Source organism: Schistocerca nitens, chromosome 1 (genome assembly GCF_023898315.1).
Source record: "Schistocerca nitens isolate TAMUIC-IGC-003100 chromosome 1, iqSchNite1.1, whole genome shotgun sequence".
NCBI lineage: Eukaryota > Metazoa > Arthropoda > Insecta > Orthoptera > Acrididae > Schistocerca > Schistocerca nitens.
In genome coordinates this window covers 662,161,196-662,189,098 of record NC_064614.1, presented here as the reverse complement: position 1 = coordinate 662,189,098, position 27,903 = coordinate 662,161,196, and the positions used below count along the sequence as shown (strand labels likewise).

At 40.4% G+C, this 27,903-nt stretch overlaps 1 protein-coding gene across 1 annotated transcript in view; it reads right to left on the bottom strand.

Annotated features, from left to right (window-relative positions):
- Window positions 1-5,233: 5,233 nt before the first annotated feature.
- LOC126259189 (ubiquitin domain-containing protein 1) overlaps window positions 5,234-27,903 on the bottom strand; it is a 66,548-nt gene continuing 43,878 nt past the window's right edge. Inside the window, exon 5 of the mRNA XM_049955776.1 lies at window positions 5,234-7,501. Coding sequence (XP_049811733.1) covers window positions 7,349-7,501 — 153 coding nt within the window. The 3' untranslated portion in view covers window positions 5,234-7,348. The remainder of the gene's footprint in view (window positions 7,502-27,903) is intronic.

Genomic DNA, 27,903 nt, shown 5'->3' with positions numbered 1-27,903 from the left:
CTAAAAATATTTCAGAGATCGATGCCCATTTATAACGTTAGATATACGAAATACCTATGCGATGGGAGTTCAATGTTTATGGTGATATCTTGGTAACAAAACTGGAGTGTTGTGGACATGTGTGAAAGAGGATTGGTGCTAGATTGATGAAGCTACGAAGAGAAATGAAAGAAAAGTTGCTATCTGATGAAAAATCTGTCTGTCTGAGGCAGATTGACAGAAACTGAAATAGACCTTCTTTAGAGTTATTATGGACTGGCCATTAGACGAACTGCACCTCTGAATGAGGTAACAGCAATGAGAAAAGCTGTATGGACACCTACTTTCATAATTTGTCCACAGATGGCCACCCTGTTCAAGGACTTTGCCCCAAAGGAGCAGATTCTTGGTGTAGTTACAAAAAAAAAAAAAAAAAAAAAAAAAAAAAAAAAAAAAAAAAAAAAAGTGGTCAAATATACCATCATAAGCATTCTCTTCCTGAGCCTGTTATGAATGAAATAAAATGAATTTTTAGAGACCTGAGTGACAGTTTTGCTTGGTAAATGTCTTCATGGGGGCACTCAGAATACAAATAAAAATGTCAACCATTGCATATGAGAAAGATTACCCAAGAATGTTTTTGTAGGACTAAATACATTAAAAGTTGGTGACTAGATGCAGTGATATGTTTCAGTGATGGAACGTTGGAAGTCCTGAGAAATTTAGGCATAAAATGTGGATCTAATATGGAACATCAATTGCTTGCATGTGACAGACAACGAATGGGTGCATGAAACTGAAAGATTTGCTCTTCAAGTTACCAAAGAAGCAAGAAGTGCTAAAATGAATGCCAAGAGGAAGCTTGAAGATGCAGGAATGCTGTAGGATGAAGCCTATGCTTCAGGAATGTTCTGAGGCACAGTTTCATTGGACTCTTATCTTCATTCACAATTTCCCGCAAGTTGTACTTTTCAGAATTCAGGTACAAATATTTCCTAAAGTTTATAAAGCATTGCTCTAATTTTTTCTGTAACTTGCAATAGTCCATACTTATGTAGTAGACCTAAGCTTTATTGCAAAATCAACTAAATTATAGAGAAAATAACATTTTTACTAGGAAAAAAATTATAAAAATTAAAATGTAAGATGTGATATTTTTTTATCCTTGTAATATACATAATAGGTGGAATTAAATAGGCCTAGTACCTCAGTCATCATGTCATGCATATCTGATAAAAATTTGGTCTCCTTCAAATGTATAACATTGGATTAAATGGTACCTGAATTTGAGGAAGCATTTGGAAAAAAACTGCATCAATTTCTTTGTAATTTTTTTTAATAACCCTAAGCAGGTTCAAAATATGCTGCATTACCTGATATCAACAAAAAAATTGTAAAACATATACATTATAAACTGTGCCTGAAAGAAATAGATGTTGATTTTTACATAATATTGAGCCTGAAAAGTACCCTGTATCCTTAAAACAGCTTTCTGAATAGTATTACCAAAGTAGTAACAATTTATTAACACTCTGCCATCCGGCAACACCACAGAGGTGTCGTGCGCGAAACAGTGGTCAACTGCAGGCGACACCACAGTGGTGTCTTGTGCATAGTATCGCTCAGTGGCCACCGACACCACGGTGGTGGTGTGAGCATAGTATCACGCATAGCCGGTGACAGCACTTTAGTATCTTTTGCATTCTGTTGGAGTTATGTGTAGGTAACAGTAAGTTACACACATTATCAGGTTTTTTGTTTTTATAAGTACTTGTGCCCTTTGATCATGGCAGACGAAAGAGATGATACGATTATTTACGATGAATGCACGGACCAAAACTTGGAGGTCGCCACTACATCGCGTACGTCTCATCATGATCCGGTTGACAGGCTTTCTGGTCACATAAAGCAACACCAACTAATAGGCCTACGTATTCCGAAACGAACAAACTGCCATGTATGTTCTAAAAACAAAAGAAAGGAACAACAATCTTAATGTGCAAGTCTTGTGGAGTTGCGTTATATCTTGGAGACTGATTTGCTGCATATCATATGAAAGAGAAATACCAAATACAATGCAAATAAATATATGAAACAAACAAATTTTCTATTAGTTACGTATCTATATCTTCTAAATTTCATGAAAGTAGAGGAACAGGGTTGAGAACTTATGAGAACTAACGATGATATTAGTAAAACATAACAATTTATAATCTCCCGATAATGTCAAGAACGGCTGGCGACAAGCCAAGTAATCCAAATTAGCGCTGCCAGTGCCATCCGAATAAATTTGTATGAGACGTACGGACGGCAAAGTGATAAAAAAGGTAAATCTGTTCTCAACGAAAAGTATGGTCCAAATAAATCATACTTTATAGAAGCTGTTGTACTGGAGGTGCTACACCCATGCCTTCCTCTGACCTTTGAATTGACTCACTAACTACAAAAGACAATTCATACTGTAGAACACAGACTAACTCGATCTAAGCATAAAGTGAAAATTATAGTATTCATGACCTCTGAAAATGAAAACCAACTCTTCCTGTTCCCTTTAGCAATGTAAAGGAATGTCTGTAACTACTGACCAAATCCCACTGCATACATCTATGTTTCAATGCATGCAGATTGACATTTGAAAATCAAAGTTATGCATTAAATCTGGCACTGAGAGGTAAGAGTGTAAGAATGCTAAATTACAGATACCATCCAGTAAACAAAATATCATAAACCCTCTAGCAGGCGCGCCTGTGTATGAAGTGCACCAACAAAAAGTAAAGTGATTTTGCACAGTTCTATTTTTGTTTCACAACTGCAGACCTGTACCTATTCCTTCATTATTGCTTCAGGTAACACAATGATAATTTGTGTTGTCATATGTCCAAGTGAGTAGCAGTAATATAAAATAAAAAGTGAGCTAGGCAGAAAAAATTTACGATCCGTCCAAAGAAAAAGACCCTGATTATGAGCTAGCAGCCTAATGCCACATTGAGGCAGTGGTCTACGAGATAATTAGTGATTGAATAAGCAGCTGGAAGGGATCTGATGCCACTGCACTGCTTAATGCTTCGAGTGGGTTATTACTGTCTCTGTATCATTTGTCCTTGGCAACAGTGTGTTGTACTGAAAATTATTTCAATATTGTTTAATAAACAGTAGTGTAACTCATATTATGTACGTTTATTTTCTTGCTGTTTAAATAAACTATGATTAAACTGCGATTTTGATCATACATGACTCACCTTGGCAACATAAATGAAGCTATTCTATACATGTGTACAAAGTGTGCCCACTCGTGTTTTGAAAAAGGGCGCACCCGCTCGAGGGTTGAGAGACCAAATAGAAGCTCAAACAGAACAAATGTAGGGATGGAAATTGGCCACATGCATTTGAAAGGAGTCAGCCTAGAATTTGCCTTAAGTGACTTAGGGAACCATAGAAAACCAAAATCATAAGTGTGGAGACTGAGATTTCAACCTCTTTCCTCCAGAATAATAGTCTAGTGCCTTAACCAGCTTACCCAACAGGTATAAAGAGTACATACTCTACAAAACTACTGAGAATGGATGTTGATGAAATCATAACTTAAAAGATTGTGCAATGACACTTTCATCCAGTCAATTCAGCACATTTATCTCCGTAAATTCTTTATAAAGTGTGCTTTACATAAGATATCCAAATGGCATTTTTGGGAATTCTCAATCTCCTGTAACTTATGGAATAGCATTTTTGGTGTTAAATCCAATTGTTATTTAGGGGAAAAAACACATTACAGTAAAAAAGCTAGTCAAATATCACACAGCTTTGACCCCCTAAAGACACATTGTTAATGCCTATCCACAGAGTTCTGTACAATTACAAAAACTACTTCACTCATGCACAAATACTTGTTTGATAACCAGTGCCAGCTTTGAAGATTCACAGCTTTTATACAGGCAACTACAATGCCCTCAATCTAGAATGACGAAAAGAACTTGCACTTTAAGACATGCGAGACACACTGGAATCTTTCTTTACAATACACTGACAGCTTATGCCTAAAGATTAGAAAAGTAAAATAAATTTAGAGAAGAATAAAAGCAAAACTATATTTGAGAAATGTTTTTACACAAAGTAAATATTAATCCCTAAGGGATTTTGGTGGGTATATTTGTAAGCAGATAGTAGAATACTGTTTACAGTATACATTTTTATTTTATTGGGTATTCTGATCGTGTTTAACTAGAATAATTTTCTATGTGTTTTTAAAGATGTAAGACTGATTCTGCTGAGTTACAATTCAACAATTGTCTGCATGCATAATGCGTTAAAAAGACTTTCTTGAGACTACTGTGCATTTCACAAACAATCCAATTTTGCATCCAGCATATTAGTTAAATGTTCCCTGCAATATGTGCAACTGGAATCTAAAATTCACCCACACTTTGTTTATTCCTTGCCTTGCAAAATCCTGCTATGCAACTTATGGTAGAATTTGGAGAGGTGGTTGTTTACAAGAGGTTTGCATCTGAAATTTTTGTAGTCCATTTCAGATACATTTGCATATACACCTTATCTCGTCAATTGAGAACAGTGAGGTTTTCTGTGTGGAATGACTTGAGGAGGAGTGGTATACACAGATATCTGTTGTTCAGAAGCTTTCTGTAATTGTTTTAATGTTCACAATATTAGTATGAAAACCATTACAGAATAGAAAAGTAACAACAACAATTTGCTCCAGAAACTTATTCTATTCACAAGGAGACAGATTATCCAGTACTTACCTTGAGGAGGAACGATTCCCTTTACAGCCAACTGGCACATACACAGATAATAAATGGCAGTACATCTATTTTTCATAGCCATAGGTTACTTCTTTTTCTTGAGAGAAAGGGAGAGGAAACAGTTGCATGAGATTGGAGAGGGGGAGGAGGCAGGGCATGGGCAGGGCACTCAAAGCATATTAAGTGGGGTCCTGCTTTATTTAAGGAGAAAATGAGGCATTTCCTCCTCAGACAAAGTGGGTACCACTTAACTTAGTTCTGAGCAAATGTGCATCAGCCACTCATAAGGTTTTCCTTTCAGTGAAAGCTCAAATTAAAGATTTATGATGTACCAAAATGAAATAAATAAAATATCTTCATAGTAGAAGTGTCAAAAATCAACAAAGTATATTACAAAAATGTAATGAAGTTACTAAATTTCGCGCTGTATTTCTGAAGTAACTAATTTTTGCGCCATTTTTCTGATATTCTTCAAAAATATTAAAAAAAAAGAGTTCTACATTTAATAGTTTATTGAAGCGCTAATAAATGACAGGAAAATGAGTAACAAAATATATCAATGCTCCACAATCTTTGCTAAATAAATACTATTAAATTACATAGCTTTATAAATGATACAGAAAACATTTTGTACTGAGGTATTAAAATTAAACAAACCCAATATTTCTGAATGCCGCAAGAAAGTACTTACAATCACTGAGAATCTTGACTCCCCTCCCCTTTCCCCAGTCTTTCCACTCATTCACATATGTGTCGAGGAAAAGATTAATAGAGAAGATACCACAATAATAATATAATGAATGTTACATTTGTGAAGATCATTTTACCACTTACACAAATAACAGAGCACAAGAGAACAATATAGCCATAAACTAAGAATCTAATAAATTAAAAATAATAATGGTGTAGCAAATATTCACAACAAACAGTATAAGGAAAATGTTCCCTCTCAGTCTCAGCAGTAGTACCACTTTCTACATGACAGTTATCCACTATTTGTGCATGTCATAAATAAGATTTTCAGTAGTGAGGGCATTCAGTAAATAATTTATTTACGAAATTTATGTTACATGCCACAGTTACAAAGATAAAATTACCTGAGAAACTGCAATGTACAGAAGTGATACTCAAAATGTAAGTACATCATTAAAAATAAAAGATCTTTTAACTTGGCGAGCCCTTATTGTAACTCATTATTTTGCCAAATTGCCATCCTCCTCATAACAAACACAGCAAGCTGGGAAAGGAAAATGCCACTAATTACATTATAAATGGCATTGTGGGTGGTTATTCCTTAGTGGTTTCTCAAAAGTTCTGAAAGTGACAAACTAGGAAGAACTTCTGTTTCTCCTGTGACAAGCAAGTCAAACTCAACTGTGCATTATTTGTCACTTCCAACAACTGTACATCACTGCACTTTTGAAAACCACACACAAATCAAAAAATAAGTAAATAATTTTTTTCCATCAACAGTTTTTCCTTCCATATTTTGTCACTCTTAGTTATGACGAGAGGAATGTAATTTTCTTCCAAAAATTAAAAACTGAAATCTTGTCAGAAACAGGTTTTGAACCTGACACCTAAATTTCAATGCAGCCATACTAAGGAGAGCATCTGTTTCAGTCTAGTTTTAAACATAAACAGACACAGCTGTATTTACATTTATTTCTTAGGCACAAAAACTGTGTAATATTGATTGGAATGCTTGTTTGGCACTGATCTGAACACAGACTTCTTTGCTCTTGCATAAATCAAAACCTTGCTTCTGCATAGATAAAAAGCAATGACTGAAATAGTTTTATGCTATTATATATGACCAAACATGAAATCATCACAGAAAACTACAGAACCCTCTGTAATATTTTCAAACATGTCTAATGAGACACGTATTATGATGAGAGGCTTCTGACACAAATAATACCTATGAAATGCTAATTTATAATCAGCAATTGTGAAACGACAAATCCCTGCACCATGTAAAACAGGAAAAAATATTAACACTGTAACAAAAATAAAGTCTCAGAATAATCAGCTCCAAAAGCAACGAAGTGATAAAACTATTCATATTCACTGTCAGTAGTTTATGAAAGCAACACTAAGAAATATTAAGACTAGAACAATTACTACTGCTGGAAACAGTGCTTGTTGGAAAAGCAAGTTTTGCTGTCTGATACAGTGAATCTGTTAATTACACTCTGTCTGCAGAATAAAATTTGAAACTACAAACTTAGCAAAGAGAAAATGGAGTTTCATTGTGAAATAAAGGACTCACAATGTTCCTCTGTGCATGGTATTTTGTGAGTATCCATTATCACAGTATTTTCTGCCTCTTTAGTATACCATTAAAATAAGGCCGATAAAAACTGAGACTTCTGTGCAAGAAGAATGCAATATAATTGCAGTTTTTAGAAAATTCACAACATTACACAACTTACAGATGTGATTAGTAAACAATATACACCCGTTTTCATATTAGACACACCTTTATACCTCACATACACACATGTACATATCTATTAGGAAATAACAGTCATTGTTCTTTTATGCCAACCATTATAACAAATCTAAACTCCTTTTTAAAAATGAAAAGGTCACTTTGAAGATACAGTTCAAGTCTCTGCAGCAGATGTCTGGTCATTATTGACAATTACTTGCACAACATATCCAGGTAAAACTTTCGTCTCTTCAATGCGAAGCTTGTCACCAAGGAGTTTCCCACCAAAAAACCATCGCTGGCGAGAAGGTTCGAGACCTTCCTGCAACTAAAAATTAATAACAATAAGAAAAATTGTACATATGCATATGTATGCTCACCCCCCCCCCCTCGACAATTTTTCTAAATGGATAACATTTTCTGATAACAGAGGAACTGTTTTGCATCAGAAATATAGAACAATGTGTACGGCAAAAAGTGTTGAAGTGTTAAGTTCCAGGAGTATTCCAATAGACATAGAAGGGTGGAAATGTTGGTTGGAGTAAAACATATAGTTAAGTAATTTGATACCCTGATGAATAACTTCCACTGCCATCAGATTACATTGATAAATTGACTTTTTTTGGCGAATAAATGAAAATATTTGTATATCCTGGTGGGGCTCTTACTCCATGAAACAACCTTAGGGTATAAAATTAACTGAACTTTAAAAGGTCGACTATTTTTACACCAAAATTATGAAATCACTGTCTACTTAGAGGTCATGCCACTTTAGCTGTTCTCAGTTTGCAGCCAAAACTGCAGCTTATAGGGTTTCTACAGAGTTTTAACAATTCCAGTCACGAGAGGTCAAGAGAATTGTGTACTATATACCCTCATTAACAACAACAGAGACAATAAGTGAATACAATTATTTCACATTTTCTCAATACTCACAAAAATGGCCTTTTCTGTTCATTCCAATTCAGTTGTGATGGATTTTTTTCTCCAAACTATATGCAAAATCTAAAAATTTGTCTTCCCCCCCCCCCCCCCACATTCACCAGTTAATGAAAAAACTTTTCAGAATACACAAATACTCACATCTTTATTAAATAAAATATGCAAAGTCCTGCACAAGGGAGGGGAGAGGGTAATTTATGGGATGTTCAACACAAAATAGAACATTAGAATGTTATTGAGCAATCTTTGTAACAATTTTCAGGTTCACCTCATTTTCAGTTTCTGTAGGCGGCAAAGTTAAAATGCAACGTATCGACACATCTAATTATTGTGAAACACACGAACTCTTTTTCCAGTTTTGACTACTCAACCTGTGCATCAATGAGTGATCTCAGGCAGCAAAAGAAAATATGGTAGGTAGCTACTGCACATCTGTTGACCATGCAAAAATATCAGTTTTTTTTTTAATAAAACGTATGACTTATAATAACAACAATTTTCAATGAAAACAGCTGAATGCATTTGCATATATATTTTCTGTTTGATGAGAAATGATGCAATCTTGAAGTGTCATTTTATGACGATTTTGAACAACCAACAACATCAAGTTCAAAGAGCATATTTATCACAGACACTGCAATTTGCAACCGCTTTCAAGGGGCCACATGAAATTACTAACACACAATAAATTTTCTATCCAAGCAATCGTTTAATTCCTTTCCTTTGTGGAAAATACAAATCTATAATGTATGAGGTCAGTTAAAAAAAATTGTGGAACATTCATAACTTCACGCCAATGATGTGTTGGGAGCGAAATGTGGTTGACATCCCTGTACATTTCTGTCTTTAATGTGTAACTGTCGCAAGTTTTGTACTTGTTATTAGTTATTGCTCAGTGCTGTATTGAATAGAACATTTTGTCAAACAGTTAGTGAATTTCGAGAGAGCAACATGTCTGCATTAAGTTTTGTGTGAAACCCAAGAAAACCTTCACAGAGACACACCAAATGATGCAGGAAGTCTTGCTCAGGATGCCCTTTGACGTCCACCGATGACATTCATGTCAGGAACGTCAACAAAATTGTGCATGTCAATCAAAGACTAACTGCCTGAGAGATAGCAGAAGAATGTAACATTTCAGCTGGATTATGTCATGAAATCTCAACACAGAATCTTGGAACACATCGTGTTGCTGCCTAGTTCACCCCACAGTTCATAAGTAAAGACCAGAAAGACCTTTGCCTCCCAATCCGTGAAAAGCTTTTGGTTTGCACAAATGAGAACAATATGTTTCTTAAGAAAATCTTAACTGGTGATGAGACGTGGGTCTACCGTTATGATGTGGAGATACTAAAAGGACAAAGATTTGAAACATAGACAAGATAAAAGAAAATTCACAGATGGAAATGGCGATGGGAGTGGTGTGTCAATTGTGGAGGAGAGTATTTCAAAGGAGGCCACACACAACAAGTAAAAGGCTGGTGCAGAAAAATTTTGTGGACAAAGTTCTGGAATTTTTTGAACAGACCTCACATTTACTCATATTTGTTACAATGTACATGGTACTGTATAAGCTGCTCTTTCTTCACGTAACCTGCCCCTAACTCTACAAATCTGATTGTTGTAGCTCATCTTCACTGTTCTGCTGTCCAGTAACTACTGAACGACTGCTAGGGCAGAATGGTCATTACAAAGTTTGACACACAGTAAGAGGTCCAATAAAGAACCCACTATAATCCTTCAAATATCTTAATTTGCTAAACTACATGGAAGCTTCAAAACATATTTATTTTCTTAAATACAAACGAGTACAACTGGTTTAAATAATGTTGAAAATTGAATAACAGTTGTACAGTATTTTGATAAACTTAGCAACGTACCTCCCTTTCATAATCAATTCACTGTTGTCTCCCTCCTTTGTGAGGAATGGTTTCTCTGCACTGAATTATAAAATAGTGACAGTATTCGGAAGATACTACGTACAGCAGTTTGTGAATGCAGTCTGTTGTCACCCTTAATTCGAAGATGCAAGGACTTCGTCAACTGTTTTAGATTGAAGTCAGCTGATAGGTATTCCTGCTTAAGGGAAGTCTCTCTAACAAAGGAACCACTTTTGACACAGCTTAGGTATCCGAGTAATGAGGGAATTTGTATATTTCATCAAAATATACAAGATATTACAGATAAAGTTAGTGAACTGCTTATAGATGTTGACTCCGAAATTATTGGTATATCTGAACACTCCTTAAATAAGGAGATAATTCAGAGGCTTCCTTTACCAGGATACAGGTTGGCTGGCAGCTTTTCGAGGAGCTCTTTGTGGTGTGAGGGAGTAGCCATGTATGTGAAAAACAGCATCCCATTTGAGTCAATTGATGTTTCAAAGTACTGCACTGAAAAGGTGTTTGAATGTTGTGCAGGTGTGGTTAAATTTAACGGAGCTAAACTCCTAACTGTTGTTATTTATAGATCCCCAGACTCCGATTTCACAACATTTTTGCTAAAGCTAGAGGAGGTTCTTGGTTCACTTTATAGGAAATACAAAAAGTTAGTTCTATGTGGTGACTTCAATATTAATTATATAAGTGATTGTGCAAGGAAGAGGATGCTGGTAGACCTCTTTAATTCATATAATCTTATGCAAACCGTATTCCTTCCAACGAGAGTGCAAGGGAACAGTAGAACAACCATAGACAACATTTTTGTTCATTCCTCATTACTAGAAGGGCATTCTGTTAGCAAAAGGGTGAATGGCCTTTCAGATCATGATGCCCAAATTTTAACTCTAAAAGGTTTTTGTGCTGCAACACGTGTTAAATATAGTCATCAGCTGTTTAGGAAAGCTGATACAGTTGCTGTAGAGACCTTTGTAAACCTTATCAAGGAACAAGAGTGGCAAGATGTTTATAGCGCTGATACAGTAGACGATAAATATAATGCTTTTCTCAAGACATTTCTCATGCTCTTTGAAATTTGCTTTCCATTAGAACGTTCAAAACAGGGTACTAGCACAAACAGGCAGCCTGGGTGGCTGACTAGAGGGATAAGAATATCTTGTAGAACAAAGTGGCAATTATATCAAAACGTTTGAAACAGTCAGAATCTAAATGCAGCAGCCCATTACAAACAGTATTGTAAGGTGCTTAAAAATGTTATTAGGAAGGCAAAAAGTATGTGGTATGCAGATAGAATAGCTAAGTCTCAGGATAAAATTAAAACCATATGGTCAGTCGTAAAGGAAGTGGCTGGTCTGCAGAGACAGGTCGAGGATATAGAATCAGTGCGTAGTGGGAATGTCCGTGTTACTGATAAGTCGCATATATGTACACTATTAATAATCACTTTCTGAATATGGCAGGTGAACTAAATAGAAACCTAGTCCCAACAGGGAATCATATAGCACTCTTAGAAAAAAGTGTTCCAAGACTGTTACCTGAAATGCTCCTCCATGATACTGACAAGAGGGAGATTGAGTTAATAATTAAATCACTAAAGACCAAGAACTCTCATGGATACGATGGGGTATCTAGCAGAATACTGAAGTATTGTTCTATGTATGTTAGCCCAGTACTTAGCCATATCTGTAACTTTTCCTTTAGGAGTGGTTGGTTTCCTGACCGATTAAAGTACTCGGTAGTGAAGCCACTTTATGAAAAGGGAGACATTGATAATGTTGACAATTTTAGACCTATTTCTATGCCATCGGTGTTTGCTAAAGTTATCGAGAAGGTTGTATATACAAGGTTACTGGAGAATTTAAATTCACATAATTTGCTGTCAAATGTTCAGTTTGGTTTTAGAAATGGTTTAACAACTGAAAATGCTATATTCTCTTTTCTCTGTGAGGTTTTGGACGGATTAAATAAAAGGTTGCGAACGCTAGGTGTTTTCTTTGATTTAATGAAGGCTTTTGACTGTGTTGAGCACAAAGTATTACTGCAGATGTTGGTCCATTATGGAGTAAGGGGAGTAGCTTACAATTGGTTCGCCTCTTACTTTAAGAACAGAAAGCAGAAGGTAATTCTCCGCAATATTGAGAGTGGTAGTGATGTTCAGTCCCAATGGGGCACTGTTAAGTGGGGCGTTCCCCAAGGGTCGGGTCGGTGCTGGGGCCACTGCTGTTTCGTATTTATATAAATTATATGCCTTCTAGTATAGGTGATTCAAAAATATTTCTGTTTGCTGATGACACCAGCTTGATAGTGAAGGATCTTGTGTGTAATAATGTAGCTCATGAAATAAGTTCGTGGCTTGTGGAAAATAATTTGATGCTATATCACAGTAAGACTCAGTTTTTACAGTTTCTAACTCACAATTCAACAAGAACCGATATTTTGATCAGACAGAATGGGCATATTATAAGCGAGACGGAACAGTTCAAGTTCCTAGGCGTTTGGATAGATAGTAAGCAGTTGTGGAAAGCCCATGTCCAGGATCTTGTTCAGAAACTAAATGCTGCTTTATTTACCACTAAAACAGTATCTGAAATAAGTGACACTTCAACACGAAAAGTAGTCTACTTCGCATATTTTCATACGCTTATGTCGTATGGTATTATTTTTTTGGGGTAATTCTTCTGATTCAAAAAGGGTATTTTTGGCTCAAAAACGGACTGTTCGAGCTATATGTGGTATAAGTTCGAGAACCTCTTGTCGACCCCTATTCAATAGTCTGGGAATTCTGACATTGCCCACAGAATATATTTTCTTTAATGTCGTTTGTTGTTAGCAATATTAGCCTATTCCCAAGAGTTAGCAGCTTTCACTCAGTTAATACTAGGCAGAAATCAAATCTGCATGTGGAATGCACTTCCTTGACTCTTGTGCAGAAAGGAGTGCAGTATTCTGCTGCATCCATTTTCAATAAGCTACCATAAGAACTCAAAAATCTTAGCAGTAGCCCAAACTCTTTTAAGTCTAAACTGAAGAGTTTCCTCATGGCTCACTCCTCCTATTCTGTTGAGGAGCTCCTGGAAGAGTAGAAAATTAAGCAAATTCCAGTGTTACATTGTTGACTTTCTTTATTTAAACTTACGACTTGTCAGCTGAATATGTTTTTTTTATATTTCATTTTATCTGTTTCTAATATCGTGTTATAATTTCATGTATTGACTCGTTCCATGACCATGGAGACTTCTCCTTAATTTGGTCCCACGGAACAATAAATAAATAAATAAATAATGATCATAACCAGACTCGGCTTAGAATTGTTACGACTACAACATGTAACTTTTATATCCAAGTGCAACATGATGTTCCAGGACATTTGATGATTGGAATGTTCAAAATGTGTATTACTGGAATATGAAAGTCAGCTTCTTCCAGTTAACGAGTTTGTGCTTATGGACCTATTCAGCACTTTGCAGATTATGCACGTACGTCACGTGGCTGTCATAAAATGTAGGGAGTAGTAGTGTACTGCACGAGTCAACAAGTCAAGATAATGTCAGGGCTGTTGTTGCATCATTATCATGAACAGAGTAACATCATGACGTCTATAAACTTCAAAACTTGATAAATTCTTGTATAACACTTGTTGATTTAGGTTTTTTTCCCCCATTTTTCCAGATTGATCATCAAACAGCAAACTTAGAATACACTTTATGTCTATGTTGGCAATGCTGCACCTGCACAACCAATTTGATTTTCAGTGTCATAACACAGTATTTAAATCAGTTGGAGAAGAGAAGCTACATTCAAGTGTTTACTGCTTTTCGGAGAGGGCTGTTGGATATTAGATTTGATTCTTTTGGAGGATGTGTCGGTCTTGTGTTGTATAAGGTAATCTGATGTGCAACATACGCATGTCTTTTGACAATGTGAGGATTTTTTTCCTTCTTCCTTACATCAAGTTACTGGACATTGACCTTTCCAGTTCTTTTCCCTTTTACCTGTTCTTATGGTCTTCTATGTATTCATCACATATGAAGAATAGTAATGCAGGTTATAAAATTTATGTTTTAAGTTAAAAGTTGAGAGTGACGCACTGATGTCCACTTGCGATTTTGATTTTCATGAAATACACAAGACGCAGCACCAGTGCCAACCGATTAAAATCAAGAGATTTTTTCCCTGGCACAGATTACAATCTGTCACTTTTAGGCCCCCTCTACGATGCTGACTCCATGGATGTTGATAGCTAAGGGCTTGTCCCTATCCACAAATTTTTAAAAATCCTCAGAAGGTTAACATACTCTAGGTTTGTCGCCCACATCTGCAACAATGGTATACTTAGCAATGTGAGACAGTTCTGAGCAACTTTTCTGAGAATGGCCGTAAACCGTTAGAGAACCAAATCCTGAAGGTTACACATCTCACAACTCTTAGTAACTAACAGATCTCAATTCTCTTATTCAAACATAGAGGGCTGAGTAAGTACCTTTTGGTAGCTGTAGCATCATTAACTATCAGTGCTAAAAGGGATACTAAGTAGGGCAAGGCAAGCTAATACGTTTCCTTAGTAAGTGACACAGGAAACAGAGTGTAAATTATCTTAGCAATCAATATAAAACATTCACCTCTGCTATGAAGGTATGGAATATCATTACATAAATTCAAAAGTACTGTAAAATACACCTATGACATGTATATACTGAGGCACAACAAAAAGAGAGTCAGAAAATGAACTTTCAGCCAATAAGGCATTTGTCAGAGATAGAACACACACACACACACACACACACACACACACACACACACACACACACACACACACACAAACAGGTGGTGGGAGAAAGGAGGAGGGGTGGGGTGGGGAGGGGGGATAGCAGGGTAGGAGGGGTGGTGGTAAATTGCTGTTTGTGGGAGCATACTGGGATGAGGAGGAGAGAGGGTAGGGCAGGTAGGTGCACTCAGGAGGTTAGACAGGGCAGGGGGAGGGGGAGGGGGAGGGGGGGGGGAGGAGAGAGATAAGATGATTGTGGGTGCGATGGTGGTATAGAGGACTGCGTAGTGCTGGAATTCCAGATTTAAGCTGTAGTTTCTAGACTTACGATTACAAACCTTATTTTGGAGCCATTACCATGGATTTTCTTGGCATAGTTCGAGTTTATGTTCTTCCTGATGAATTCTTGTACTGTACTTTAAGTAATTGACTTCCAATGCTGTGATAAGATATAATCGATTAGAAAGGTTATGTTTAGTGCAGGAACCATGAAGGAAATATTGATGATGAGTGACCGTGATGTAGGTAGTTACAGGTTTAAAGTGAATGTGGACATGTTCTGTCGTTTTAGATAGGTCACGTAGAAATATGATTCAGAGATTACTTAACTGTAGGCAGGATTTCTGATTTTGAGGAATGTGTAACATTTTATTGTGTATAGTGGAAACTTAGCATGCTTAGTTTTGAAGTGTGTAATGAAGATAAGTGATACTTTTCAAGGTTAAGTAGGGTAGCATGAGATCGATAGCAGCCCCAAGTGAATGTGCATCTGTTGTGCTCTCATATTTCATGCCTTTTTGCAATATATACTGAAGGAGACACAAAACCAGCTAACCCACGCAATTTGCACATTTATTTACTTAAGTATATAAGCCAGCTCCCAATACTTCCTTTGTCTTAGAATAAAATCACATGCATTATAAATTCACTTCGAAAACTTAGGTGCAAATATTTGACATAAAATTGAAATTTGTTTGTGCTATTTCAACCAAAACTTATGCTGGTGTCAAGATGTACTGTATAGTATTAAATCATCAATAGTAAACATAACATGAGTCTTCCAGGAAAATGTTATATTATGATGTGCTATATCGCCAGCTGTAAGATTGACTGCGCTTTTCAATATCTTGGTCACAATAATCTTGTTCACAACTAACAGTTCCAAGATTTTGTCAGACAGTCATGTGAAAAAGGTATATGCTGTGATATTTCGGACGCTTGCAAAGATTATCACAATTACGAGTGCTTTGCATAACCTATTTCATAAGAAATCATTGTTTGTGATCAACAGTTGCCATTAATAAGTAACATAGCTTGATATTAGCTCTCTTTTAATAAGAATGTATATTGTCTACAATTATCATAAAATAATGTTATTATCGAACTTTATTAATAACCACAACATGAAAAAGGCTCACAGAAATAGTAAAACTTACCAAGTTCTCTGATTTCGTAACAGATATCTCATTTTTCACTATAAGTTACTTATATTCCAAAAGACTGCTGATGATATTTGTAGCAAATCAAACTCATAAATTAAAAGAGAATCAGCAAGCTTAGTATAAAGTTAAGTAAATTGTTAACTATTCTACAAAATACTGCACCAGACATAAATTGTTAACTGTTCTGTAAAATACTGCACCAGGCATAATGCAGCCCCACTGTTTTTGCTGTTCTCAGGCTGAGGATGAGTTGGTTACTATTCATAAGCAGCTGGAAATTGCCCTAGCAACTGTCAAGCAATTAGAACCTGCTGCAAATGGGTGTGTTGGGAGGACTACCAAGAATTGTGCACCTGGGATATCAGATACACCATAAGTACTGTCCTCTCCTGTGGACACACTCTCCTGCAGATAATATAAGCCCCATCATTATTACCTGTCGACTTCACAATGAGACACATGTCAATGTGAGGTCTACACGTCCATTACAGGCTAGACAGGGACCAAAAATGACTCATCATGTCATACTATCACTGAGACTGAAACTGAGTTAGCGGGAATCACTTCTCCTGTTTTGAGGAAACCTGCTTTGTCCCCTGTCAAGATGAGACAAACACAAAAGAGTAGGGGCTCTAATAACTGTAGGCAGTTCAAATGTACGGCAAATAATGGTACCTCTCAAGGAACTCGCAGCAAGGGGGTGGGAATGAACACCAAGTACATTCAGTGTGTATGCTTGAAGGCCTCATTCAACATATTGAACAGGCCATTCCAGCAACCACTGAGGGAACAGGATGCAACCAACTACAGATTGTGGCACACATCGGAACACACAATGCTTGTTGTCTAGGCTCCGAGGTCAAACTTGAATCATTCCAGTGACTAGCAGAAAGGATTGAGAATACCAGCCTTGCTCACGGAGTTTCGATGAAGCTAACTATTTGTGGCATTGTCCTCAGAACAGATGGTGGCTCCTTGGTTCTTAGTCGAGTGGAAGGATTGAATCAGAGACTCTGAGAGTTCTGTAGCAGGACAGGCTGTGACTTCCTAGACTTGCGCCATAGGGTTGAGAGTTATAGGCTCCCCCTAAATAGGTCAGGTGTGCACTTTACATCAGATGCAGCTACCCAAGCAGCTAATGCTGTGTGGAATGTACACAAGGATTTTTTAGATCAAGTGACTGTCCTTCGAATCCAGATAAAGATAGCTGTGGGGAAACTCACAAGTATCATTGTACGATCCGAAGAAATGACTCCCACAGATGAGAGTATCAAAATCCTAGTGCTTAAATCAAAATCCTAGTGCTTAACTGCTGAAGCATTCGTGACAAAGTTCCAGAATTCAGAGTGCTCCTTAGAAGCACTGAAGCTTACATAATATTTGGCACAGAAAATTGGTTAAAACCTGAAGTTGACAGTAGTAAGACCATTGGGAACAACCTAAGCACGTACTGAAAGGGTAGAGAAACAGGAAATGGAGGTGGTGTATTTGTTGAAGCAGACAAGATACTCAAATCCACCGAGCTAGAAGTTGAAGCTGCGTATGAGATTGTTCGAGCAAGACCCAGTATCAAGAGTTGGCAAAAAATTAAGAGAGTCCTATCAAACACAACATACTTCTCCCAGTGTAACTGAAAACTTTACAGAAACCCTCAGTTCACTTGAACATAAGTTTTCTAATACTCCAATCATTCAACAATCAATTGGTGTAATTGTAGTTTTGTCAGTGGTAGGCATGACAGGACATCTTGTGAAACATTAGTAAATGCCTTCTCTGAAAACTACCCACAACAGATAGTTCAGAACCCCACTCATGATGCAAATACATTACGTCTAATGGCAACAAACTGGACAGACCTCTTTGAGGAACTACACATTGAAACTGTTATCAGTGATCATAACACAGTTATAGCAACATAACACAGTTATAGCAACAATGAATACCAAACACAAAGGACAACTAAAACAAACAAAGATTTATTTGTTCAGCAAACTAGACAGAGAAACAATAGCTTCATACCTCAATGAGGAATTTGAAACCTTCAGCTCATAACAGGAGCATATTGAGGAACTATGGTTCAAGATTAAAAGAACAGTTGACCATGTGCTCGATAGCTATATACCCAGTAGTGCAATTCATAATGGAAGAACTCCTCCACAGTATTCAATAGCTGTAAAGAAACATCTAAAGAAACAGAGACTACTGCAGAATATGTATGAAACAGCATAGTGCTGTAGATAGAGAGATGCTGAATGAAACACTTTTGGTAGTCCAAGAGAGCAATGAATGCAGCCTTCAATGACTAATATAGCAGAAAATTGTCAAATGATCTTTCACAAAACCCAACGAAATTCTGGTCATATGTAAAGGCCGTTAATGGCACCAAAGTTAAGTGTCGAGTCACTCATGGACAGCACTGGAATTGAAGTTGAGAGTGGCACAGCAAAGGCACAAATGCTTAACCCCTTAATAACTGAATAAATTTCTAGATGAAAGATAAAAATAAAATATTGTGGCACTTTAGAAGCAGCCCAAAACACTCTGGAGAATGCATACATGTCCGAAGCATTGGCAGCTTCATGTAGAATCGGTATCTTCTGGCAGTCAGAAACAGTTGGCCTTCCAATTATTAGCACTGCATTGGTATGAGGCAAATTCCCAACACTCAGCATTAAGGGGTTAACCCAGTTTTCAAATGCAATCAGTCTACAAAGGAGTCTGCTTACAAATCACTCGCGCGACAACCTAGAATATCGCTAAAGTGTGTGGGACACATACTTAATAGGACTAGCACGGGATACTGAATGTATATAGAGAAAGGTAGCACCAATGGTCACAGATTGTCTGACCCATAGAAGAGTGTCAATGAGAAGTTGAAAGAAGTGAGCTAGCAGACTCTTGAAGACAGACAGAAACTATCCCAAGAAAGTCTACTGACAAAGTTTCAAGAACCGATTTTAAATGATGACTCTACAAATACACTACAACCAACTACATATTGCTCCCATAGGGACAGTGAGAATAAGATTAGATTAATTACAGTAGACACAATCATTTTTCCCACATTCCAAATATAAATGGAATGGGATAAAGCCCTAATAACTGGTACAGTGGGATGTACTATCTACCGTGCACATCACAGTTGTTCACACAATTTAGTTGTAAATGTAGAAAGAGTGACTATATAATTTCATAATGTTGTAGGACGCATCCCAAACTACACTTCTACCTTATGAGGTAGTTTAACACTGCTGCTGAAAGGACAAGTGAATGACAAAGATTGTGTGTGTTCTAGAGATTCAGTAGAACAGCAAAGAAAATTAGGCAGGAAGCAACGAGTGGACAACGAAAAGTGGACTGAAGGATGAATTGATTGATTTATTAATTGAGAGGGGTAATGGGACCAAATGGCGAGGTCATCAGTGCCACGATTTCAAGGTTACTAACAGAAGAGAGAGGGTCCAGAACAAGAGGACAGATTCAGTCAGAGGAGTTAAATTATAAAACGAAAAGTTAAAACACACACAGTAGAGGGCATAGAAGGGTGGACCAAACCTAAAAAAGAGCAGCCTTTCTAGGGGGGGAATGGTCATGGGGTCCCAGACCGAGAAAACATGAAGAGAGGCCTCAAACACAACCACCCTGCCCCTGCCCCAAGAGTAAAGCAAAACCTTATATCAGGAAATAAAAACCACTTTGATGGAGGAAACTGAGGACCAGTTCAACCATCTGTGAATTGTCTGCTAGTATTAAAATTAAGGAATCTGGAAGACTATACTCGGTACGAAGGTCCAAAAGAAGGGTACATTCCACTAAAACACAGGATACTATCGGTCTGGCTCCACAACCATATTGTCAGGGTGGTTCATTGCGCAGGAGGAAACAATGGGTGAGCCTGGTATGACAAATGAATAGACAGCCTAATACAGTGAGTGGACTCCTTTCAAGAGGGGCAGGAGGATGAGCGCCAAACTGCAGTAGTCTCCTTGACTGTGCGGAGTTTATTAACAAGATCAGTAGCACACCAGATATCATTCCACTTTTGGGCAAAGAGAGATATGACGTAGATCCGCATATCCACAGCTAGAATCATGAAAGGGAATGGGGGTTAAGTATCGGCTTCTCTAGCCAGTCAGTCAGTTCATTCCCTAAGATACCCACATGACTTGGGACTTAGAGAAAGGCAACTGAGCAGACGGCACAGCCAAGGGCAGAGGGAAGGTCATGGAAAGCAGAGACCAAAAGGTGATGAGAGTAGCAATGGGTTATTGCCTGTAGGCTGCTCATTGAGTCAGTACATATTAAAATATGGTGGAGGGAGACCTGAGTAACAAAATGGAAGGCCCTGTTAATCGCTAGCAGCTCTGCTGTGAATGCACTACATGATCCCGGCAATAAATGCTGTTCTAAGCCAGTAGGAGATGTGAAAGCATATCCCACTTTATCTTCCATCTTAGAACCACCAATGTAGAAGATAGTAGCACCTGGAAGGGTCGGCTGCAGAGAATCGTTTGAAAAGGTGGAAAATCGACCTGAGAAACCCCCATAAAGATGTAAAATAAGAACTGGCGCCTGGTGGAGACCTACCATACACAGTCTGGATAACCCTAAACCGTATAAGGGTAGAAGTGCCAAAGTGGTGCAAGACAAACCTGCAGCAATGGGGTTTCCTAAAAGAGAATGAGAACACACACAGTCTGTGTGGTTCTGTCCAGGATCCTCAACACCTGCTTATCTGTCCATATTTAGACCAGCCCTGCACAATGAATGACTTGTGGGACGCAAATGACAAGGCCATATTTGCTGCTGATTTTTGGAAGTCTGAAGTCTAGTTCCGGACATGGAAAGTAAGTAAGTAAGTAGCACCCTGGAACTCTGCAGGGATGGAACGTACAAGACGCTGGAAGATTACAGGGGAGAGACAGACCTTAGAATCATGGAATAGGTTGGTCCTAATCCATGGTCTAGGCACCATTCAATGGGATGTACGAGAGGAAATACGTGGTATGCATTCCAGTGGGTGGAGATGGAGATCGCAACAGAGGGCAGTGAGACGCATTGCAACTGGCAATCCCACTCATGGGCAGTGATCAGGAGGGAGACATCCTTTGTTTGCAAAGGAGACAGGAAGCACAGCATGGTCAGGAAATCCGCGAATGGCGATTACGTAAGAAACCAGGAGTTGGCTCCGTCATATCTGTAGAGGGGGAATCGCCGCTTCTGCGAGACTCAACAGCACTACTGCGAAAGGCACCAATAGCCAGATGCACCCCACAGTGGTGAACAGGGTCAATTATTTTAAGAGTGGAAGGAGCCGCTGAGCTATAAACTTGACTACTGTAATTTAGTCTGGAGAAGACCAGAGTACAGTAAAGATGGAGAAGAGTAGTGCAGTCTGCACTCCATGACGTGTGAGCCAGGAAGTAGAGGGCATTGAGATTCTGCATGCATGTAGTCTTCAGGTGGCAAGATGGGGAACCACATCAGCTTTTTATCAAAAAGAAAGCCCAAGAAACGGGACTGTGCTTCAACACCTCAGAGCCGGTCACCTAAATAACTGGGTGTACTGTGGGACAACGACAAAAATGCATACTTCGTAATTTGGAGGGACAAAACTGGAAGCTATGGGAGACAGCACATGCAGCGGCCCGTCGGACGGCGCCTTTAGCCAGTGCTCAGCAGATGCTACCAAGTGAGAGCTGCACCAGACACAAAAATCATCAACATACAACACTGGGGTAACCAGAGGCCCAACAGAGGTTACAAGCCTATTGATGGCTATGACGAACAGTGTGACACCTAATACAGAACCCTGTGGAATAATGTTCTAATGAATTTGAGGGCTGCTGAGTGAAGTGCTAACTTGAACCCAGAAGAGACGATGGGATAAAAACTCATGGTTAAAAATCAGAAGGGAACTGCAAAAGCACCATTCATCAAGAGTAATTAAAATGTGATGGTGCCAAGCAGTGTCATGTGCCTTCTGTAGGTCCAAGAAGACTGTGCCAAGGTGTCAGTGGTTAGAAAAAGACTGTTGGATTGCAGTTTCCAATCTGAGTAAATGTCAGTTGGAGATCGTCCTCTCTGGAAGCCACACTGATATGGGAACAAAAGGACTCGAGATTCGAATACCCAACATAATCGGAAGCTAAATATCCTCTCCAGCAGTTTATAAAGTACATTTGTCAGGCTAATTGGTGGTTAGCTGTTGAGAGACATTGGGTTCTTCCCAGACTTAAGGTGCCATTGTGAGGGGAGGAACCCTGTTGAAGACCCTGAGTAGATGTTTCCTCTGTATGATATCCGAGGGTTGGATCATCTTGTTGTGGGTGGAATCTGGGACTGGGGCATTATTGGCTTCAGCTTGGTGAGGGTTGAAACACAGGGGGGTCTGTTCAACTCAGTGTTTCTGCTGGAGAAAGGTAGCAGGATAGGAGGAGGACACCAATGCTGTAGCAAAGTGTGTCACGAGGTGTTATGCAAGGACCAACGGATCAGTACACAGAGCACCTTGGAGGGTAAGGCCCTGGACAGCTGGCGACCCAGAAGGCTACGCAGCTTGAACCAAACCTGTGATGAAGAGGCACACGTCCCCAGGGAAGAAACATAGTGGTCCCAGCATTCCTCTTTACTATGCTTAATACAGTAACGAGTCTTAGCATGGAGATGCTCAAAATCAAGGGGGTTGGTCAGTGAAGGGGTCATTTGAATTGCTGCAGCACTCGTCAATGGTCCTGGACAGTGACTGCTATGTTCCTGGTCCACCACGGTACTGGTCGACAACAAGGGGACCTGTAAATAGGGGGGACAGCAGTGCCAGCAGCATGAAGAATAGTGGCAGAGATGATCTGCATGACCACATCAATGTAATTCGAGAGATCTGCATGACCGCATCAATGTAATTCGAGAGAGAGTTGTTCAGGTGGACAGCAGAAGTATATAAAGGCCAATTGGCCCTGCGGAATGCCCAATGTGGGGGCTTGTCTGCCTGGCAGCAGTAGAGAAATGATACAATCACCGGAAAGTGACTGTCACGAAGATCTTCATGGGGTGACCAATGTGGAGAAGCCATGAGAGCAAGGGAGGAGACTGTGAGATCGATAGCAGTAAAGGTGCCACAAGGAGCACTGAAGTGGGTAAGTGAACTATCACTAAGGAGACACAAATCAAAGTCTATAATAGACTCCTACCTGTCGAAGTAGCACTCCCCCACACAGGGGTTGGTGTGCACTGAAGCCCCCAAGGAGGAGATACGGGGGCAGGAGTTACTGTATTAAAGTAGACTGTTCAATAAAAGGAAGTGGTCTACCTGGAGGGTGGTAAACATTGCAAACGGTGATTGCAGGAGTCACTTGTGCTCTAACCACTATTGCTTGAAGGTTGGTATGAAGGGGGATCCAGTCACTACTGACATCGGTGCGAACCAAAATGTTGGAGTGTGATCATCATGGAAGTGTGTTTCTTGAAGAGCATGACAAAGTGCAGAGCAGAAGGAAACAAGTCGCTGTATTTCTGGTAGGTGACGATAATATCTGTTGCCCTTCCACAGGATTATCGTGTGGTGAGAGTCCAAGTGAGACACAAAGAAGCCGAGGGGAGGTCATGTCACTCTGTCAGTGGTAGTCACCAACGATGATGGGGTGACATCCATACAAGCTGGGTATGATTTGGAGTGAGGAGAAGGGGGCGAAGCCCCCCAAGAAACCTTGTCCTTTGACTTGGCTGCTGCTGCTTCTCTCTTGGAGGGAGGGAGGAAGCGTTTTCAGTAAGGAAATACATGAAAGTGGGAATAGGTGACACCAATGTCAGGATCAGACAGAGCGAGTGGCTTTGAGGCCTTCTGAGTGTGGGTCTCTCGTCCAACCCGAGGATGCAAGCTTCATACTTCAAGAATGCCCGGGAGGGGTGTGTTTCAAGAGGGAGCCCCATCCCTAGCAGGAGTCAAAGAAGAGGATGTCTTCCCTGGCAGAGGAGGAGGAGAAGGAGAAAGAGGAGGAGGAGGAGGAGAAGGAGGAGGAGGAGGAGGAGGAGGAGTTCCTGGAGGGCAAGGGATAGGAGCCACTGAGGGTGAGGAAAGGGAAGGGAAGGGAGGCAGGATGGGGATAACAGGGAGGGGTGAGGAGGGGAAGACATAACTGAGGCAATGGTAGAGGAGAGATTTACAGGATGAAGTATGTCAAACTTCTTCCAGCCCTCAAAGTAGCTGAAACAGTAAATGATCTATATTTCCTGAATTCTTAGTCCTTCATGTACACTGGACACTCAGGAGGGTGGTGAGAATGGATACCAGAGCAGTTTACACAGTTAGGCAGTGGGGTCGAAGAGATACCCACATAAAGAGGGTGGCCACAGTCACCACAGATGGCAGTGGCATCACATCGCGAGAACATGTGGCCGAACTTGAGGCAACGGAAGCAATGCATAGAAGATGGAATGCATGGATTCACATTGCATCTGTACTCCATTATCTTGACCTACTTGGGGAGGGTATCCCCTCCAAATGCCAGGATGAAAGTACCAGTGTCTACACAATGGTCCTTAGGGCCTTTCTGGACATGCTGTATGAAATGAACGCCACGTTGTTCCAGATTAGCCCTAAGTTCATCATCGGTCTGGAGGAGAAGGTCCTTGTGGAAAATTACACCTTGTGTCATATTGAGTGACTTGTGAGGAGAGATAGTCATGGGGATGTCTCCTAAATGGTCGCACCACAGAGGGAGGCCAACTGAGTTGCAGAAGTTGTCTTTATAAGGAGAGGGCCACATCTCATCTTGCTTAACAACTCATTCAACTTCAAGGAACTTGTTGGTGGAGACAAATGTCTCCCTGTCAGTCCTCCTACAGACCAGGAACCGTGGAAAGGGTTCTGTCACAAGCTGGTGGGCCTGGCACTCCTCCCAGGGAGTAGCAAAGGAGGTTAAGGCTGGGAAGTAGAAACAGGAACTGAAACAGAACCATGTTGAGGAAGAGATACTGCTGCAGAAGAGTAGCCACAGTGTTTAACACATTTCATGTGCCAAATGTCTGCCCTGGTACCACCCACTCCAAACAGGGACTCTCCTCGTGGGTACCACCCAGCCACAGCAACAGCTACTTGGCAAGATGGTCGTTGCCAGGAATTCCGATGCCCTGAAAAGGTGGGCAACCATCCTATGCTTGCACATGGTGTTCACAGTGCACATACCAGTAGTGTGATTCGTGTGGTGCCAGGGGGCTCAGCCAGAGGGGTATATAACAGCCCCACCACACGGACTGGCTGCCCAGCTGGTGACCTAGCAAGGAGGCAAAAGAGCTATGGTAGTGTGGGAGGGGAAGGGAGAGGAGGGGGGAGTGGAGGGAACTTGAGGTAGGAGGGGAGGGGGGAGTGTTGGGAAGTGAAGGGGGGAGGGGGAAGGGGGAGGGGAGAAGGGGAAGGGGTAGGGGAGAAGGGGAAGGGGTAGGGGAGAAGGGGAAGGGGTAGGGGAGAAGGGGAAGGGGTAGGGGAGAAGGGGAAGGGGTAGGGGAGAAGGGGAAGGGGTAGGGGAGAAGGGGAAGGGGAGGAGGGGGAAGGGGAGGAGGGGGAAGGGGAGAAGGGGGATGGGGGGAGGAGGGGGATGGGGGGAGGAACCAACGCCAGAGATGTTAGGGAGAGAGTTCTTACACACCTCGCTCACACTATAGAGTTCAAATTTTAGGAGATAGAGGTCAAATCCCTGAGGGGGACCGAAAAAGAAAAGAAGAAGGAAAAGCTACCAACCAAACCTGTAAGATGAAGCAAAGTCATGAGGACAGCCGGACTGACATGAAGAAGAACACCAAGAGAGTGAAAGGAACAAGCGCAGGGAAAGAGAAGGTAAAGCAGCCCCGAAAAGAATAAAGGCAGCAATAGCATGAGGAGGGGGGGGGCGGGCGTGCGCACCACAAACGTACCTACAAAAGAGCTGTGGGACCCCCCTCCCCCCAATCTCTCTCTCTCTCTCTCTCTCTCTCTCTCTCTCTCTCTCTCTCTCTCTCTCTCTCTCCCCGCACGACCACTACTTCCAGCCGCTGTGGCCGCACTGTGGACCGCAATTGTGCCAGTCAAAAGCAGCAGTCTGGTGTGTGTGTGGGGGGGGGGGGAGGGGGGGGGAGAGAGAGAGAGAGAGAGAGAGAGAGAGAGAGAGAGAGAGAGAGAGAGAGAGAGCAGGCTATGGGTGGGGGTAGGTGTATTGCTCCTTGTGAGATCGTGTGCAGCAGTCTGGTGAGGGGGGGGGGGAGAGAGAGAGAGAGCAGGCTATGGGTGGGGGTAGGTGTATTGCTCCTTGTGAGATCGTGTGCAGCAAAACAGCTGTCCCATACATCCTCCTGCCACCACCTAATCCAGTCTAGTCACATACATCTCCTATCCCATCGAAGGCAGAGCTACCTGCGAAAGCAGCCATGTGACCCAGAAACTAAGCTGCAACCAATGTTCTGCTTTCTATTTGGGCATGACAACTAACAAGCTGTCTGTCCAAATGAATGGCCACCAACAAACTGTGGCCTAGTGAAAAGGTGGAGCATCCAGTTGCTGAACATGCTGCCAAACACAATGAGCTTCACTTCAATGACTGCTTCACTGCCTGTACCATCTGGATTCATCCTACAAACAGCAGCTTCTCTGTATTTCACAGGTGGGTACTCTCTCTCTGCAACATATCCTATTTTACCATAACCCCACTGGCCTTAAGTCTTCTGATTGGTTTCATGTGACCCACCACGAATACTTCTCCTGAGCCAACCTCTTCATCTTAGAGTAGCACTTGTAACCTACATCCTCAATTATTTGCTGGATTTATTCCTATCTCTGTCTTCCTCTACAGTTTTTACCCTCTACAGCTTCCTCTAGTACCCCTTCTTCTTGTCAGTGTTTTCCATACATTCCTTCCCCCATCTAATTCTGTACAGAACCAACTCATTCCTTGCCTTATCAGTCCACCTAATTTTCAACATTTGTCTGTGGCACCGCACCTCAAATGCTTCAGTTCTCAAGTTCCAGTTTTTCCACAGTCCATGTTTCACTGCCAAACAATGCTGTGCTCCATATGAACTTCTCAGAAACTTCTTCCACAAATTAAGGCTTATATTTGATACTAGTAGACTTCTCTTGGCCAGGAATGCCCTTTTTGCCTGTGCTAGTCTGATTTTTTATGTCCCCCTTGCTCTGTTCGGCATGTGTTATTTCATTGCCTGGCCTTAAACTCTGCTAGTACCTCTCCTCCATCTACTCATCCCCTTGTCTGCTCCCACTCCGGCACTATGCAAGTCTTCTATTCTAGCAACTTATCCATTTTGTCTTTTCCCTTTTTCAACTTTTCTGCCCCCTGTCCCCCATTCTGCCACCCCCCCCCCCCCTCCCTGCATCCACATAGGCTTTCACAAACAGCACTACACCTGCACCTGTCCTTGTTCCCACCCCACCCCCACCCTGTTGTTCCTCCTCCCCCTCTCTACCCCATGGTTCTTTCTTACCCTCACAGCTCACGCCAGATTGCTGCTCCCATGATGTGCAGTTGCATCCGTTAGTCTGGCTACACCAGCTGGAAACAATGGTCATGAGTGTGTTTTTGTTTTGGAAGGAGGACTTTTGGCCAAAAGCTTAAATATACGACCGTCTTTTCATTGTGGTTGTCTATGAGTCAACATCTCTATGTGGTAAGTAGCAATCTCTCCATCCTAAACTTTC